The sequence below is a fragment of the Anolis carolinensis genome, chromosome 4, assembly GCF_035594765.1.
Source record: "Anolis carolinensis isolate JA03-04 chromosome 4, rAnoCar3.1.pri, whole genome shotgun sequence".
Lineage (NCBI taxonomy): Eukaryota > Metazoa > Chordata > Lepidosauria > Squamata > Dactyloidae > Anolis > Anolis carolinensis.
The window spans coordinates 76,297,308-76,317,035 of NC_085844.1; the positions used below are offsets into that span (position 1 = coordinate 76,297,308).

A 19,728-nucleotide genomic window follows, 5' to 3' on the forward strand; every position below is an offset into this window, starting at 1 on the left:
CACCCGCTCCCCCTGGATTTGAATCGCCAACCTGTCGGTCAGCAGTCCTGCCACCAGAAAAGTTTAACCCATTGCGCTACCGGGGGCTCCTTCAGGTAAATCTATATATATAAAAGAGTGATGGCATCACGGCAATTCACAAAACAACAAAAGTACAGGCCCCCCAACCTCAAAATTTGACAACACAACCCCTCATCCACGCCTCTAGGTTGATACAACAAAAAGAAAAGAAAAATAAAGTCCTAATTAGAGGGAGAGGAATAATTGCTTTTATCCAATTGCTGCCAGTTAGAAGGCTAAGCTCCGCCCACTTGGTCTCCTAGCAACCCAATAAAAAATAATAAAAAACACTAAAAAATTAATACAATAAAATACTATAATAACAGAAAATAACTAAAAATAATACAAGAAAATAATAAAATATAATAGATAACTTACAATAAAATTAATAAAAAAATACAAATGTCAAATAAAAATTACACAACAATTTTTAACCAATAACACCACCACTTTGCCACAGCAACGCGTGGCCGGGCACAGCTAGTATATTATATATTCCTTTGAACAAGAACAAAATTGCTCACATACCTAGGCTCATGAATTCAATGTTTTAAAAACTATTCATCCCAGTAATCTGAAATACAAACTCAGTAATTCTATAAGCAATACTGAAGAGGGATATTAGTATAAGAGCAATAATGATCCTTTGGTATCATAGAATCATAGAGTTGGAAGAGACCTCATGGGCTTTCCAGTCCAACCCCCTGCCAAGAAGCAGGAAATCGCATTCAAAGCACCCCCGACAGATGGCCATCCAGCCTCTGTTTAAAAGCCTCCAAAGGAGCCTCCACCACACTCCGGGGCAGAGAGTTCCACTGCTGAACAGCTCTCACAGTGAGGAAGTTCTTCCTAATGTTCAGGTGGAATCTCCTTTCCTGTAGTTTAAAGCCACTGTTTCAGGGCAGCAGAAAACAAGCTTGCTCCCTCCTCCCTATGAGTTCCCCTCACATATTTATACTCTCAGCCTTCTCTTTTGCAGGTTAAACAAGCCCAGTTCTTTAAGACGCTCCTCATAGGGCTTGTTCTCCAGACCCTTGATAATTTTAGTTGCCCTCCTCTGAACACATTCCAGCTTGTCGACATCTCCCTTAAATTGTGGTGCCCAGAACTGGACACAGTATTCCAGATGTGGTCTGACCAAGGCAGAATAGAGGGCTGGCATGACTTCCCTGGCTCTAGACACAATACTCCTATTTATGCAGGCCAAAATCCCATTGGCTTTTTTAGCTGCCTCATCACATTGTTGGCTCAGTATCATTCTCGATATTTTCTAAAAAGTAAGGTAGGAGGGTCTATGTAGGAATTAGATGACATTTTTTAAAATTACTTTTAAAAACATATATATTAGGATGATTAAACCACAGAACACTCTCTAACAGAACAACTCAATCACTCAAAAAGGAAATTATTTTAATTTCAAAAATATTTCTAATTACATGTTTAGAATTCTATTTCTGAGATACCAAATTGTTTGACTTTCTAAATAACATACTCTTTAAAATTAATTTTATCATGTAAAAGAAAGCAATCCCATAGAAATGATCTTGAGCAGGGGGGAAGGGAGGAACACCAAATGAAAGATCAGCTTTTGCCTAAACTGAGCTGTCAGCACTTCCTTTAGTACTTGAAAGTTCTGTTCCTCACTAACAAAGAGGGTCTTCTATTGGAAAATAAAGGTCACTTATGGTGCAGCCTTCCTACGTCAGCAGGCAAATTTTGTCTCTGACTTTCATTCCAAGTATAAAACTCCTCTGACATACAAACAAGAATTTTAAAAAACAGGCGTTCTATAACATAAAGCTATAAATGTGATAGCTTGATCTTGTGCACACTGATCCACAAATAGGCTTCAAAGAACACAGTGGGTCTCATATCTGAGTATATATGTATCAGATCAAATTGTAAAGCTGAAAAACTGGATAGAAGTAGATTCTGAAAATGTTGACATCACAGCACTTTCAAATGTTAATTTGTTAATTTTGACCTGACTCTCCAATCTGTTACGGTCATTTTTTTATTATGATCCTGTACTGTGGCACATTACCTATCTTCCTAATTTGCTATCATATGCAAATTTGATAAGCATGTCCTCTATTTTGTCATTTACATCACTTATAACAATGTTGAATAGCACATGATCCAGGACTGAACCCTGCAGCACTTCACTAGTCACTTGTATCTGGGATGAAGGGGAACAATCTTTGGGTTTGGTTACACAATACAAATCTATGTGTTGTCGAAGGCTTTCATGGCCAGAATCACAGGGTTGTTGTGTGTTTTCCGGGCTGTATGGCCATATTCCAGAAGTATTGTCTCCTGACGTTTCACCCACATCTATGGCAGGCATCCTCACAACCTCTGAAGATGCCTGCCATAGATGTGATGACACGTCAGGAGACAATACTTCTGGAATATGGCCATATAGCCCGGAAAACACACCACAACCCAATACAAATCTACTTAAAGAGTTGCATTATTTAGCACATACTTTACTAACTATTTTTCAGGAACATCATGGGGAACCTTGTTGAAGGCCTTACTGAAATCAAGGTACACTACATGAATAGTGTTCGACTTCATTCACCAAGTTTGTACGTCTATCACAAAGAGATTATTTGTTTTGAGAAACCCATGTTGACTTTGAGTGGTCACAGCATTCCTTTCTAAGTGTTTACAGATGGTCTGTTTAAGAATCTGCTCTAGAAATCTCTCTTGATATTGATGTCAAGCTGAATGGGCAGCAATTGATTTGATCTTCTTTCCCCCCTCTTTTTGAAGATGGGGACAACAACCCTGTGCTTCAGCTTCTGTGTGGAAGACCAGGAATAATACAGAGAAGTGATTCCCCGAAATGCATGAAGACCAGGAATAACCTTAACTATTACCACTCCAATAAAGTCACAAGCCACTCTCAGCCTTGCCTTTCCCCCTTCTTCTTCTTAAACTGCATGAAAGAGTAGAGCTATAGAAGTTGATTCAGGATACAAGATCAAATCCTGGGGATTCTTTGTCTTTTCTCCAAGACTTGGATATGTCAAGCCTTTCTCTCTTACAAACATACCATTGCATACATCGAATCATGTTGGTCTCTGTTTCTGAAATTATCCCTCTGTCTGACCATTTCTGAAACATGATTTGTTTCTGGCTCCCTAATGTAAATGTGCTCAAAATACTCGATTAGATAAGAAGGAATGAACAGCAACTGGACAATTACAGTTTGAATAAATGAAAAACAAAGTGGAACACAGTCTTTCCAAATTATTAAGTACCTTAATGGTCCATAATCTAAAGATCAGAACATGAATAATACATTATATTTTAGGTGCTTCATTTTACCATTAGTGGATAAGATCAAATTCAGATGTGGTTCTAGTACTACAGAAGCCCCATTGCTGTCCATCTTCTGATGTATACCTGGTTGTTTTTGTCATTGTTTTTTTAATGTTTTGTTGAATACTGGTTTTATTGATCTTTTTCTTCTATTAATAGCTATCTTTCCTTGTAATTTATTTTAGAAAATAAATCAAAAAAGCTAATAAAGAGAAAAGAACAAAACAAATAGTAAAGCAAACCATTAGGCAGTATACAACAACTAAAAAATAAGAAAAAAATCAACAGTAACCACCCCCCCCCCGACCAAACAGCAATGACTCACCAAACGAATAATGCAGCAGTAAAAAAGACCAAGATTATTGCTGATTGTTTTGATATTTTACTATTGTTAGCTGCTTTGATTTATGTTCTGTGATAAAGAAGGTAGAGGAAATAAAGAAATATTTATTCACCTATGTTTGAAAAACTCTGAAATAGTATGCAGAGAAGAGCTGATGCCAGCAAGAACTCAACAGATTTAAACACTGATTTGAATATATTTATAAAATATACCTTGTGAGTTTTCCTTTCTGTGTCTGTAATTTTTTTTTTCGTTTCAGGAGCAACCGGAGTGCTCTGGAGTGAGAGAATTGGCCATCTGCAAGGACGTTGCCCAGGGAACGCCCGGATGTTTTGATGTTTTTACCATCCTTGTGGGAGGCTTCTCTCATGTCCTCGCATGGAGCTGGAGCTGATAGAGGGAGCTCATCCGCACTCTCCCTGGGTGGGATTTGAACCTGGCAGCTTTCAGGTCAGCAACCCAACCTTCAAGTCACGAGGCTTTTACCCCCTAGGCCACCAGAGGCTCTGTAATGACTCATTAAGATTTGTCCCTCTCTATACAATTTTGGGATTTTATTCATATGCAACATATGGATGACCACAATTAGAGAAAACTTTAAAGGTGGTACGTAAGTTTAGAACATCTAATTTTACTTTTAAGAGCAAAATAGAAACAATTCTTGAGTGCAAAATATACGTGCACAACAATATTAAGAGTACACATGTACAGTAAAATCTCAGTAATTTGAGCCCCGGTGAACCGAGGCTCTGGATTATCCGAGGGGCCACCGCCCCCCCTCCCCCTCCCAAAGGTATCCTCACCCCTTGGAAGGAGCCCACGAGCGTCGCTGCCTAGCAGAACTCGTGGGCTGCTTCCCAAGGGGCGAGGGCTCGGCGCAGGGAAGCAGGCCATAATCGCACTGCTTCCTCCGCTTCCCTCTCCCTCTCCTCTTGTGAGAAGGAGCTCCTTCTCACGAGAGGAGAGGCAGAGGCAGGAGAAAGCGGGCTGCGATTGCTGCTGCTGCGGCAGCGATCGTGGCCTGCTTCCCTGGGCCCAAGCGCCGAGCGGAGGGAGTTTTCTCCCTCCGCTCGGTGCTTGGGCCTTTAGAGAAGCGCGAGGCGTGTCACTGCTTAGTGGCACGTCTTGCGCTTCCCTCCCTGGGTCCAAGTGCTGGGCGAAGGGAGAAAACTCCCTAAGTAGCGGCATGCCTCGCACTTCCCTGGGTCCAAGCGCCTGATGGAGGGAGTTGTTTTCTCCGTCAGGCACTTGGACCCAGGGAGGGAAGCGCAAGGTATGCCACTAAGCACTTGGACCCAGCGAGGGAAGTGCGAGGCATGTCGCTAACCAGCGGCATGCCTCCCGCTTCCCTGGGTCCAAGCGCCTGCTAGAGGGATTAGTTTCCTCCCTCCGCTATGTGCCTAGGCCTAGAATTTTGCTTATCCGATTAATCCGGGTAACCCGAGTTGGGGTCTGCCCGTTTAAATCAGATAACCAAGATTCTACTGTATATCAATTGTGCTATTTCTCTTTATTTTAGAGGGGAAATCAACACTTACACGCAACTGTGTGAAACTTCTCATAAATATCATTATCTTATTTTGCACTAAGGAATCTTAGAGAAAAATAAATAAAGGTAAAGGTTTTTCTCCTTGCCATTAAGTCTAGTCATACCTGACTCTGGAGCGTGGTGCTCATCTCCATTTCTAAGCTGAAGAGCAGGCATTGTCCAAAGATGCCTCCAAGATCATCTGGCCGGCATGATTGTTAGGAGTGCTGTTACCTTCCCGACAGAGCGGTACCTATTGATCTATTTACATTTGCATGTTTTCAAACTGCTAGGTTGGCAGAAGCTGGGGCTAACAGTAGGAACTCACCCCGCTACCCGGATTTGAACTGCTGACTTTTCGGTCAGCAAGTTCTGCAGCTCAGCAGTTTAATCCACTGCGCCACCAGGGGGGCTCCGAAAAATAAATACAAAAGTACAAAAGCCAATGACAGTAGGGTTGGTTCAAGTTACATGTTTATTTGTTTCTGTCTGCCCATCTAGCCTCAAAAACACACTTCTACACATTCTTTCAATTGCCCCAACAAGTGAGCAAATTATCTAACTCTGATTCAAATTGTCCCAAACTATGGAAACTGTATACAAGCAGGTTGCCTTTCTCTCTATACAGCTTACTTGTTCAAATCATGTTGCATGATCTCAACTACAACCAACTTTCCCTACTGTAAATGTTTTGTCTCTGGCACACTCCAGACTACATACTCTTAGGTGGATCTTTGTATAGGAAAGTATAAGAGAAGATAAACACAGTGTGGCAGGGAGTGTGGATAATCCCTTTTTTTAAGGTTGTCCCCCGTTTCTAGTTATGAGCTACCACGACTAGATTACCTGGTATTGGTTAACTTTAAGTACAGAAAGGAGGTTGCTTTTATTATAACTATATTATTATTTACCGAGAAAACTGTCTGGAGAGAAGGAAGGAAGGAAGGAAGGAAGGAAGGAAGGAAGGAAGGAAGGAAGGAAGGAAGTTGGGTAGCAGGAAAGAAAAGTCACTTAGCAGACAAGTTATTACAAGCAATTTTGAAAGACCATGCCAGTCAGATATAGATCAGGCTCCAATTCCCTTGCATAAGATGCTACTTTTAGTTATGATGGGCCAAGACATGCTCTAAAAAACTATAAAAATTGTGTGTTAGTTGTTTTGAGTCCCTCAAGGCTGAGGTACAGATATAAAATTAAATAAATTAATAATACATCTCCAGATCAGAGTTGCTGATATCATCTCAGCCATGTTTAGTGATTTTAAACATTATGAATAAAACAATGAAAATGGTAATCCACGTTATTTAGATTTTAAAACCTATGCTTGCATAGTTGGAAAAGTAATTTCAAAATACTGTGTCAGAAAACCCATTTGAATAATCTAATTAGCAAACAGCATATTTGTTGTATTCCAGTAACACACATCCAAACACACACGATCCTATGAAAGAAACCTCAGGCAGAAATAAAAGATTTTGTAATGTTTTGTGCAGTAAACAGTTCTTTTCTCTTTCCCTCTCGTTTGCTATACCAATGTGGTTTGCCTTAACTTTCAATCACATGTTGTTATGTTCGTGGAAAGAAATACGAAAGCTGTTTACATGCTTCTTTTTGCCCTCACTGAAATGGACCCATATCACTTATTATAGTTCCCTTTATTTAGCTTTGCCAGTTGTAATTACTCTATAAAGATTGCGAAATACTTTCCATGTATCTCTCGTTGTGATTTGTCATCAAGTTAACTTCAACTTAATGTGACCCTAGAAATGAATGTTCTCCAAGTCCTCTGGGTTATTACCCTATTTACCCTTTTTTCTGTAGTCACCCCCACAATCATGTCTAAACTTCCACATATTAGAATGCACTGCCTCATTTTCACATGCGGGAAAACTCCTTCAGAGATAGTACAAGTTAGCCCATGAAAGAAAATGGGGCACACTTGTAGTTAAAACTCTCTCAAGAGATTAATATGTAAGTGGTTGATACCATAAGCCAGAATGATGTAGTAGTTTGAACATTGGGTTACAATTCTGGATTTGAACCTCTGCCTAGTCATGGAAACTTGCTGGATGACACTGGACAAGGTTCACCTTAGTGTCACCATAAGATGGAAATGACCTGAAGGCACATAACAACAATTACCCTAAAACAACACATTACCCAAGCAAATAATAATAAACTCATCTGAAACCTTGTCCACTACAAACATTAGAATCAAAGTGGTAGGCAGGAAATTCTCTGGAACTTTCTAGGTGCTTCATGAACTTCCCGAAGTTCTCTCAAATGGAGAACAAAACAAATCAAAACTGAAATGTCTGGAAGTCCACTTCTGGTTTCGAAAAATAGGTGTTTATTCATATTGAAAAGTGCTGGAAGGAAAAAGGCTTAGTTAAAAGGTGAACCACTGTTCCTGGAGGTTTTCAGAAGAAGGAATTCAGCCTTTTTACTAGGAAAAGAAAGGTACAGTAATCCTGGGGAAATCTAGAGGATTAGGGGGTTGCAAAAACTGCCTTGAGATACCCCATGCGGCCCCAGGATTGTGTTCTGCCCATGGTTGCATTAGACATAACATAATTACTAAGCAACCAGCTGTAGAAGTGATACAAGATAATTAGAATGGAAAAAAGCCATTAGCCTAGATACAATGTCATGCCGATGCTGCAACACATGAACAACAAAGCTTTCTATCCCTTCTCTTACCACTTTCAACCTTCAAGTCCACTTAGAAAGACTAATATCTGGAGGGTTGTCTAGCCTTTCTAAGCATCTTTTACTGGGGACACAGAAAGCGAAGGTTGCCGTGCCAGAAGTAGTTCCAGGAGTGGATTATTAGATGTATTCTGCCCCCAAAAGTACCTTTGTTAAACCATCACTGAATCCCAAGCCATTTGTCTGCTTAAAGCAGAGCTCACACAATGCTACCTTTCTTGAAGGCATTACATGGAAACCATTTCCTGCTTTCATCTTTTCCCACTCTCCTTATGACCCCAGAGGTTGCCTGCAGCAGCCAGCTTCACATCTCCAGCCCTAGACTTTTGCTAGAAACATTGCAGAAAGGACTAAGGGGAATTACATATGCACTGTGCTGTCCCTTCTTTCCCAGAAAGCTTTTAAATACAAGGCATTTGACTTTCCTTTTAAAAACAAAACAAAACAAAACAAGAAATCCACAAACATTCCATACACTTGTAAGAAATGAAACAGGATCTGTGCATGTGGTATGCAAAAAAACTAGGCCATAATTTCAATAAGGCATATAAGATTACTCTGTTTAAGAGTATATAAATGTCGCAAATAAATAAATAAATGAGGCACAGGCATTAGGCTCCAATGGACATTATACTTTCATAATGTCTGCACACAGCATACATTTCCAATGTGACTTGCAAACTTCTAAATGCACACAAATGTCATATAAAATGTGCTGGTAGAAACTGGATGTATGAAGACAAGGGTGGGCAATTGCAGAGGAGAACCCCATATTACAGCAAACCCCCCTTTACTGGTGTAACCAGGAAGAATATCAAATAATTTCCCAGTTGATCAAAATAAGGCCATTTTGGAGACTGAGATGGGCAAGTCACTCCAGGAATTTGCTTGTCTTTTCCACCAAATTCTGGGCTCCAAACAATTACATTTTTGAGGGATTCTGGGGGCATCAAGTATCTCCTGGGGGGGGGGGCATATATTATCCACAGACCACATTTTCCCCACCTTTGGACTAAACCCTTGTGCTTCAAGGAGCAAGTGTGCGGTAGATCCATTAGAGAAGAAACATGAAAGTCTTAAAAGATAGCAATACAAAGCAACAATATATAATGACAAAATAGAGAAAGACTCAAATATTTAATTTCTCACATTTTAGAAGCTGTGATATGGTAAATAAACACAATCCAGAACCAACCAAATTTGGGAAAAAAGTACCAGTGCTGCTACTACTACATTATGTATATGGATGGGGAAAATTAATCTTATAGTCAAAATATATGTACGAACGACATGTATAGAAATTTAGACTGGAAAAATTAGATCTCACACTACTTACTCCTATCACGACATAAAAGAGCTTAGGAAAGGGTAAAAAAATAAAAAACATTGATTTTTGAATTATATGTAAATAATTAGACAACTGTTTGAAAATACTCATGCCATTGGAGTTTTGCTGTTTTCCCTTAAATTGTTTATGGGATGACCCGTGACAGCTATGCATTAAGAATGAACAAAAATGAAATTGAATTTCTAGGCAGTATTGAATATTTTATGTCAGTTTGAATGATGCTTACCCTGTATTGATGGAAATTATTTCTATCAGTGGGTTCTTTCTAATCTTTGGCAAATCCAATCGAGCTCCCCCCAACCGTTTTCCATTATCCTTTTTCTGACCCAGCAATCTCACAGAGTGACCTTCAAATAAAGAAAAAAAGCACAATTACACACAAAACATTCTGAATTTTCTAAAACAAAACAGACCCAAATCTGCCATTCTGCACTCACTTACTGAAGAGCAAGTTCCACTGAACTCAACAGGGACACTTCAGAGTAGATATATGCGGGCTTCCAGTGTAATGTTTTACATTATACATTTCCTTTTGTTAACAAACCACTAATCAAGCAAAAAAAAATCCAAATAGCAAAATGAGTTATTAAAAACAAAGTCCCTTCTGTTTTATTTTTTTTAGACTGTTTGATGTAAGCAGGCTAATCAATTCAAAAAGTCAAGTTCTTAAGCAAAAGCTTTCTGATTATAATTACAACTGAAATAGTTTTACAGGGGTGATTTTTTTTTCACTTAAAAAATTAAGACTGCAGAACTGAAGAGGGATGGCAGTATGTTTGCTGGTGTCAACTTCAGCAAGAATGTCCACAAAGCACTGCAAAAACACTCAGATGAAGGAACATTTCCACAATTTAACTCAACATGTGCTTCCTACATCCCAGTGGCACATCAATGCTTTTGTGTTTATAAGGTTCCATCTGTAGTTCCGCTGAATACATTCATTAATTACTCACTTTCTTATGGACTTCCAAATAATCAGACCTCAAAACATATAGTGTTCATAAAATCCCATTACCATAATGCTGTAAATTCCAGGTCACCAGATTCAACATAATCAATATCAAAGTAGCATTGTCTTTTTTTCAGAGTAGCACTCAATGAAATGTGATTGCTTTTTCCAATAAGGAATTGGAAATGGCAAGGGCCATGATTAAAATACAATTAATTGAAATGTGTTAAGAAAGTGTGTTCACTAAGTTGCAAAACAAAGGTAAAATTCACTTTTTGAGGTGTGGCTGCTTCACTTCAATTACTGGCCAAAACTAGTAATACGGTATAAGCTCAGAGCAGAAGGATTCTTGCATGATGAATCCATGCAAGATTCATTACGCAAGATGAATCCTGTACCTTGGGAAGCCTGACTTGGCTCTTGTTACTTCCCGAATAGTCTAGTTCAAAGCACTCCACATGGGGGTTGCCTTTGAAGACTGCTCGGAAGCTTCAGTTGATTCAACTGGTGGCAGCCAGGCTGCTCACTGGAGCGGCGTAAAGGGAGCATACAACTCCTTTGTTACGCCAGCTCCACATAATTCAAAGAGCTGGCTTTAGCCTATAAAGCCCTAAATGGTTCCTGCCCAGTTTACCTGTCCAAATGTATCTCCCCCTATGAGCCACTTTGGAGATTAAGATCATCTGGGGAGGCCCTGCTCTCGGTCCCGCCTGCTTCTCAAGCACGGCTGGCGGGACGAGAGACAGGGCCTTCTCAGTGGTGCCCCTCGGCTGTGGAACTCCCTTCCCAGAGATGCTATACCAGCCCCCTTCCTTCTAGCCTTCAGAAGAAAAGTAAAAACTTCACTCTGGGATCAGACTTTCGGTGATTAGTACAGTGAAATAATAGACTTGGAATTACAGATAATTGACGACGGAACAGCCTTGGACTACGATTTTTGGATGATGTGATTTTAATATTGAATGTAAAGTTTAAAATTTTTTAATATGTATTAATTTTAATTTTAATTGATTTTAAGTCTCTGTTTGTATGTATTTTAAGGTTGCCATATGTAAACCACCTTGAGTCCCCTTCTGGGTAGAAAAAGGCTGGGTAGAAATAAATAAATAATAATAGTGATCATGATAAGATAGCAACTGTTGTTTCCGGCTGCATATGGATAAAACTAGTTACTTTAACTTCAGAACACCTTAAATAATGGCTTACAATCAATTTCAGATCCTGGCTTATTCCACAGCATTCTGAAGATCAACCTTTATATGTCAGCTTGTTCATATTTTCATTTCTAAAGCAAAAATAGGTTTACTAGATCCCAGCCCTGTCTATAAAATAATCCTGTTTTAAGTATGCCTGCCTTTTTGGCAGTAGAAGCAGCTGTAACACCAAGATTATTCAAGTTCTTATTGCACTTCTTGGGTTTGCTTTAAGCATGTGCATTGCCTCTTTAGACTGTGAGCTGGCTTTAAGTTACATACCCAAACAGTAACATGGGGGACTGTTTATAAAGCACTTTTATGGGGGCTTTTCTACGTGGCAACTTGTTTATGCACAGTCATTCTCACTGCTACTATACAAAAACCAGTTTATGATTATATGGTGAAAATCAGAGATAATGCATGATGGGATGTTTCCCATGGAAGAACTTCACATGAAGCCACAATCTAATTGCCACAATAGGAATGTCTACATCTCAATGGTAGAGCACATTTTTGGCATGAAGTGTATCCCAGAGTTATCTTTTTCAGCACTTTACAAAAACAGAACTAAAAATATTGAATTTAATCTACAGTAATTTACTCACACCTAAATCCTATTGAAATAAACATGAAGCTTCACTTATGATTAATGTAAATGTCAATTTGACTAACTTAATTATCTTTTCCAAAAATGAAGAACTAAGGAACTTGGGATGATGGTCTCTAAAGGGTAAGATAATAAAGTGTCTCTGTGGTAACATTGTGTATCTGATTTGAGATTAGGATATCACTAATATTCCTTTGTTTTTTCTACAGAAAGACATATATTTTACACTCTTTGTTTACAATCTGTTTCTTACTATCAATTGTAGATCGCTGCAATGAAAAATACCCTAAGGGCATCAGATTATATTTGATCTTGGAAGCTAAGCAGGGTCAGCTCTAGTTAGCACTTGAATGGAATAACGCCAATGAATATCAGGTACTACAGGCTATATTTCAGAGGAAGAAACTGGCAAAACCACCTCAAAGTATTCAATCTTGTATTAAATCTGATTATTATTCTCAGCTAGAATAGACCCACTTCTTAGTATAACAATACTTATGCAACTTCCATTGTTTCAGTTGATCAATATAATTGGACCTAAGAATTGGATTCAGGCCCTTTTTTTCCCCAGAAGAACAAGTCATTAAATGTGAAAGTGTAAGGCCCTCAAGTTCAAACACCACACATGTCAGCCACCATGTCAAACCACAAGAATTATATGAACCAGGAACTCATTTTCAAAGAAAATTAAAAATAAATCCTCCCTTACTGACCAAGCACAACAGGTATATATTTTAAGGAAGAAAGGGAGGGAGGAAAGCAGAACGAAACACGCATAAGTGAATTGGCTGATCATGCAACAGATAAGATTGAGTTCAACACAAAGCCATCAAGTATAACAACTCTCTCCTCTTTCAAATTAGCCAAATAAATACAGTATATAACTGATGAATGCTGTGAAAGATGGTTTTGTTGTTATTGTTAGTAGCCTTTAAGTCTTCAACTTACAGTGACCCCATGAATAAGAGACTTTCAAGTCACCTTAACCTCAACAGCCCAGCTGACCCAGGAATGTGGCTTTCTTGGTTGAGTCTATTAATCTGGAATGCAGCCTTCCTCTTTTCTTGTTTTCCTCTATCCTTCCAAGAATGACTATATTTTCTAGTCAGTCCTGTCTTCTCATGGTATGGCCAAAATACAACAGCCTCTGTTTAATCATCTTGGCTTCTAGGGAGAATGCAGGCTTAATTTACTCTAGGAGTCTTTTGAACAGTTCATAGTATCAGCAGAATGTTTCTGTAATACCACATTTCAAATGAGTTGATTTTCTTCACTCTTCAACTTTCATAATCATAGAAATATGAAATATGATGGCATTCATTGAGATAGCTTTACACTTCAGGATCTTGTCCAGTTCCTTCATAGCTGCAATTCTAAGTCCTAGTCTTATGATTTCTTGACCATAGTCTTCACTCTGATTAATTATTGAACCAAGTACTGTACAGACAGTTGCAAAAAAAGGTTTGTTCTAAAGTTGACTTTGTATATAAGTCAGAACAAGTACATTTTAAAATGTAACTCCAGCAAATTTTTTGTAAGTTTTAGGTAGCAAAGGGAAGGATTAACACCCCTATGGTGTTTGTTTTGCTGCCTGTGCTCCTGTTCAGAAGATTTCACCTCACTTTCTATCCCTGTGATATTTAGATTTTGGAAAAATTAGCTTGTTGTAAATGTTAGAAAGCTATAGTGGAGACACCATTTCCCCATGAAAACTCTTTCAGAAGCCAATTTCTCTTCCGAGGGGTAGATTTTTCTCGCTCCTGTTCTTAAATATGAGTTGTTTTTAAGTTGGATGTGTGTAACTCGGGGACTGCCTGCATAGAAAATCTTGAACTATTTCAATATCTGCACCATCTTCTTAAAAGTTATGTAAATCAACTGTGGTCATTATTTCCGTTGTCTTAATACTAACCTGTAGACCTGCTGTTGCACTTTCTTCTTGAATTTTCTGCAATATTCATTCCAAGTCTTTGTTATTTTCTGCTAGTAATACGGTGTCATTTGCACAATATTGATGTTCCTATCTCCAATTTTGATGTCTTCCTCTTCAAAATGAAATCCTGAGATAAACTGCAGCCTTGTTTAACGCCCTTGCCTATTTCTCCATATTCTATTTCTCCGTATTTTGTCCTAACACTGCCTCTTGCTCTAGTGTAGCTTATGCATCAGAATAACCAAAATGTTGAACTATACCAATTTCTTAAAAACCAAACCGTAGTTTTTCATATATAATCTATATAAACAAAGGCTTTGCTAAAAATAATATAGCATTGGTTGTTGTTTTTTAAAAAAATCACATGAACTAATACGGCTATCCATACCATAATGCTACCTTTTGTCCAAAATTAATACCTACCCATTCTAGTGTTAGACTTCTAAGATTTTAGTGTCTCATTGTTAAGCTTCATTTGCTATCCCTGAACTTAAGGAAATCCTATTTTCCCACATTCTTATGAAATCAGAGCACCTTTCAGTCATGATAGGACAAACAGAGAAGTGAGATATATTAACATAAGTGAGTTTGGGTTTATTCACTTTGTTTCTCCAACACAGACTTTGTGATTATATGTAAAGAACTTTGCAAAATAGTTTTGCCTTTTTTTATTATGTGCACAGGTATTAGAAAGCTTAAAAGTGATTAGGCTTTCATTGCATACCTATCTGAGAATACATACACTAGTATTCTTCACATATTTATTCTATGTGCCTCTTAAAAAGAGCAATAATCCCATTGTGTAAAAACTGTCACGCTCAAACAAAACACAAGAGTGTTTGTGCTGACAGATGTGTCAGTATCAAACACTATACTTTAGGCTACACAATATGTACTCAGATCACCTCATGAACTTTTTTGCAACCTACCGATAATAAAAGAATGATTTGACGTTTTAGGCAAACTGTTGGAAGACATTAGTTAATATTTAAACCAGGAGCAGATAAACTATACTACCAGACAAGCTAATGGGACAGAAATGAAATCTGAAAAAGTGGAATGAAGTAACTTCCTTTGACTTGTTTTGAACAACTCTGTCCAGTGACCCATTTTGCAAAGCAGTTTATGAAAACTGAGGACAGACACAAGTTTTACTCAAAAGTAAAGTCCAGCTTCCTTGTCCACCCTACAAAATACATTTCATACAAAAAATTGCAAAATAAAATTTCTATAAATGTTGCTTTCATTTTTTTAGTACCACTGATATATCCCTGCATTGATGGTGTTCGATAAAGTATTGTACTTTTACTGTACTCAATGATGAGGCAATTACCACTATCTATAATTTCTGTAGAGGCCTACATACTTTAGGGAACATATCTTGTCTGATCTTGGAAGCTAAGCAGGGTGAGTCCTGGTTAATACTTCAATGGGAGAAAATAAATGAATGCCAGATACTATAGGTTATACTTCAGAGAAAGGAACTAGCAAAACCATCTCAGAGTATTCCTTGACTAAGAAAACTCTACGTAATCTTGGGTTACCCTGAAAACACACACATATTTCTGCAGATGTACTTCCATTTTATTCATGTTTAACTTGTGGTCTACAAAAACTCCTGGATAATTTCTGCATTTATCACTACCATGCCAGGTGTCATTCATCCTATATTGCAAATTTTTCTGAACTAAACACAAAACTGTATATGTATGTATGCTAAAATCCACTTTATTTGTTTTAGTTCAGTTCTCCAATCTATCAAAATCACCTTTAATCCTGTTCCCGTCATCTATGGTATTACATATCAACTATCTGTTTCATTTGGTGTTGCCTGTGAATTCCACAACCATTTGGGTAACATCATGAAAGTGAGGCCTCTTCTACACTGTCATATAAAATCCAGATTATCTGCTCTGAACTGGATTGCATGGCAGTATAGAAGGGGCTTGAGCCTTCTCAGTGGTAGCTCGGTATCCTCTTAGGCCCCTTCTACAGTGTCATATAATCTGGATTAGCAGAGCAAATTGTCCACAATATCCACTTTGAACTGGATTATATGAGTCTACACTGCCATATAATGCAGTTCAAAGCAGATAACCTGGATTTTATATGGCAGTGTAGAAGGGGCCTAAATTTGGGGGGGGGGGGGGGGGGGGGGAGGCAAAGAAACAATGAATGCCTTCTGAAAACACCAGAAGAAAAATATTCAGATCTGGTATTCCTTGCCCTATTGTTGCTTCCATGGTTATCTTTCTTACACTGATTGCTGAATGTCTGATCCTATCACTTATTTATTACATTTAGTGTTTAAATGTTTATATATTCTAACCCTAATATAACCCACTTAGAAATCTTGCTACATTAAGCAGTGTCCAAATATTGAAACCAATGAATAAAAAATAAATAAAATAGATCAGCATCCTACTAATCTAAGTCAAGTGTAAACGCACCGAACAAGATTAGGGTCAAGACAGATGCCTATAGCATCACAGTAGAGTCCCTTTCAAATCTCTATGACCTTACAAAACACTCTGTTTGGTTCTTGGATTTAAAACCCCACCTGTTGTGGGATCATAGAGGTTACTAGTAAGTGCCTCAACTTCCATGGTCAGGGAAGCCTCTCCCGCACCAGGCCCACATGACAATCACACACAAGATTGCCAAACTGTTCTGAAAAATATACAGACATTGCGCAAACAGCTCAGAAAACAAGTAGTGCCAAACAAAATGTCATGAAGTTCTACTTTCTCTTGCTATCATTGGCATAAAAAAACCCTGTTTACTCCACAGGATAGAATCAGTATTTCCAAAAGCCTCAGTCAAACAATAGCTTAACTAAAAACAACCAAAATGTGATAAAATAACATGCAATCTTTTAAGTTCTCGAGAACTCATCAATCTGGGTTACAAAAAGAAGATGAGAGAAAAACTTGTCTAGATGTTGAGCCCATGGAGAGAGCATTTTAGACCTCAGGACAGCAACTACAGTGACTGAATTAGCTCCAAGCAGTTCAAGTTGTTAGAATCCTTGTTAAGTCTCAAAGTTGCTATATCACATAAGCATTTCTGCAATTTTCATATTACAGATTTTAATTTTACATGAGTCCTGTTTATACTTTAAAAGATCCAGTTTAATATACTTAATGCAACTTAATATACTTCTCTGAGTACTGAATAAAATATGAATTTATGAATAGGGCCGGGCTGTGGCGCAGCTGGCTAGTAACCAGCTGCAATAAATCACTACTGAATGAGAGGTCATGAGTTTGAAGCCCGGGTCGGGTTAAGCCCCCAACCATTAAATAGCCCGGCTTGCTGTTGACCTATGCAGCCCCGAAAGACAGTTGCATCTGTCAAGTAGGGAAATTTAGGTACACTTTATGCGGGAGGCTAATTTAACTAATTTACAACATCATAAAACTGCCAGCAAAACAGGAGGAAAGGAATGAGGAAGTACAGCCACTAGTGGACGGTGAAACAACAGTTCCCCCTGTGGCCGGAATCGTGACGCTGGAAAAAATGTTAAATGCCTCTGTGTCTGTCTATATTGTATGTTGTTTGTCTGTTGGCATTGAATGTTTACAATATATGTGTTCATTGTAATCCGCCCTAAGTCCCCTTCGGGGTGAGAAGGGTGGAATATAAATACTGCAAATAAATAAATAAATAAATAAATAAATTTATTGCATCACAGTTAAGTCGCTTTGACCAATGTTATAAAGACTTAATTGACAGGCCAGATTTACCATATACAACAGGCATGAGCAAACTTCAGCCCTCCAGGTGTTTTGGACTTCAACTCCCAGAAATCCCAGCCAGTTTACCAGCTGTTAGGAATTGTGGGAGTTGAAGTCCAAAACACCTGAAGTGTCAAAGTTTGCCCATGCCTGAAATACACTTAATAATCGATCCCTAAAACCCTAGATTGACTTATTCATGGGTCAATATGGTGCCTTGCCCTGCCATGGCACCCCTTCTGACCTTTTTGAATGCCAAGAAAATCGGGGTGGTGGATGGAATATCGGGGTGGTATTACCCTGCCATGACAGGGAGAGCAAAAGTAATTGCTACTTCTTTTATAGTAGGCTCCCACCAACCTCCCACACTAATGTCTTATCTGTATTGATGTCACGACCCAGGCTACAGAGCACCAATAACCATACGCAGAGGCCAGATTCTATCTAATATCTTTATTAAGGAAATATATAAAGTTAATAAAAGCAAATGTAAAAGTTAGTCCAGAAGCAGACCTTTCAGGAAAGGTCAAAATTAGTCCAAGGAAACAATGTCCAATATGAAATATTAAGGTCCAAAGTTGTAATCCAATAACCGAAACACTCACTTTGCCAGGCAAAGTGAGGGGAGATGACAAGGTCCTTTAGTCCATGAACTTGAGCAAGGCTAGGAAATAACTTGATACTTGAAACAAGGCTTGAATCGTGGAACAAGGTAACGAGGAACAAGAACAAGGTCCGTGGAATAACTTGGTAAAATCCGTGAAACAAGGCAAGGTTTAGTCCTGGGAAACAAGGCAAGGTCCGTAGGTAAACAAAGGCTGGGAAACAGGAGCGAAGGCTGGAAACAAGGACAAGGCTTGAGCAGGAACGAGGCTTGAAACGGAGCGCGCTGTCCAGACACAACTCGCTCCGGAGGCTGACGAATTGACTCCGCGAAGTTACTTCGCGGGTAAAACACCTATATAGAGTCTAACTTTCCCGCCGAAGCAGTTCTCTGGGAACCAGAAACGAAAGCTAAACTCTGAGACCAGATGTTTGACTCCTTAAAGATTCTCACGAAAAGCAGGCTTAATTGGCTACATTCTTAGCTGCTATTCTAGCACTCCTGCGCGAAGCTGCTTCCAAACCCCTCTGTTGTTTACAAAACTCATGGCGAGAGAACACGGGAGATGTAGGCTCAGGGTTTGTTTGACATACTTCTGGGACACAACTTTCTTGCAGGTGCAAGGTTCCCAGATCTGCCTGGGAAAGATCTGGCTGAGAAGATTCCAGTTCTGACTGGGAAGGTAAAAAACCCAAGTTTTCTTCTTCATCAGGCATTACAATGTCATGAGCAGGACTACAAGGCCCATGAGTCATCACACTATCCCCCTCCTCAAGGCCCCTCCCAAACTGGGACTCTCTCCCCGAGGCGCGAGGTCGCGGCTTGGCGGGATAGGTCTGATGAAAGCGACGGGTTAGATCAGGAGCATGGACTGTGGAGGCGTCTTCCCAAGAGCGTTCCTCAGGGCCAAAACCCACCCAGTCAATGAGATATTGCAGGCGGCGGCGGTGAAAGCGAGAATCCAAAATGTCCTGAACCTCGAACTCGTCCTCCCCATCCACCAAAATAGGGACGGGGGCCGGCCGGTCTACATCTGGCCGCACACCATCCGCCGGAAGGAGCAGGGAGCGGTGAAACACTGGGTGAATGCGCATTGAACGCGGAAGTTGGAGTTTGAAAGTCACGGGGTTTAATTGTGCCACCACTGGATAGGGACCAATGAAACGGGCATCTAACTTCCGGCAAGGGCGATGGGAGGGCAAAAAGCGAGTGGACAGAAAAACCCGATCTCCTACCTTGATTTCGGGGCCCGGCTGGCGATGTTTGTCCGTGTGACGTTTATAGTCCTCCTTGGCTTGTTCCAGTTGCTGGAGCAAAAGTTGTTGTACCGCTGTGAGTTCCTGCAGCCATTCTTCTGCTGCGGGAACTTCTGAAGTTTCAATGA

General features: G+C 39.3%; 1 protein-coding gene across 2 annotated transcripts in view; it reads right to left on the bottom strand.

Moving 5' to 3' along the window:
• cdkal1 (CDK5 regulatory subunit associated protein 1 like 1) overlaps positions 1-19,728 on the bottom strand; it is a 323,608-nt gene that overhangs the window by 211,737 nt on the left and 92,143 nt on the right. For both annotated transcript variants that reach the window (XM_062980661.1, XM_062980662.1), the window contains exon 7: positions 9,545-9,665. In XM_062980661.1, the coding sequence (XP_062836731.1) occupies positions 9,545-9,665 (121 nt within the window). The remainder of the gene's footprint in view (positions 1-9,544; positions 9,666-19,728) is intronic.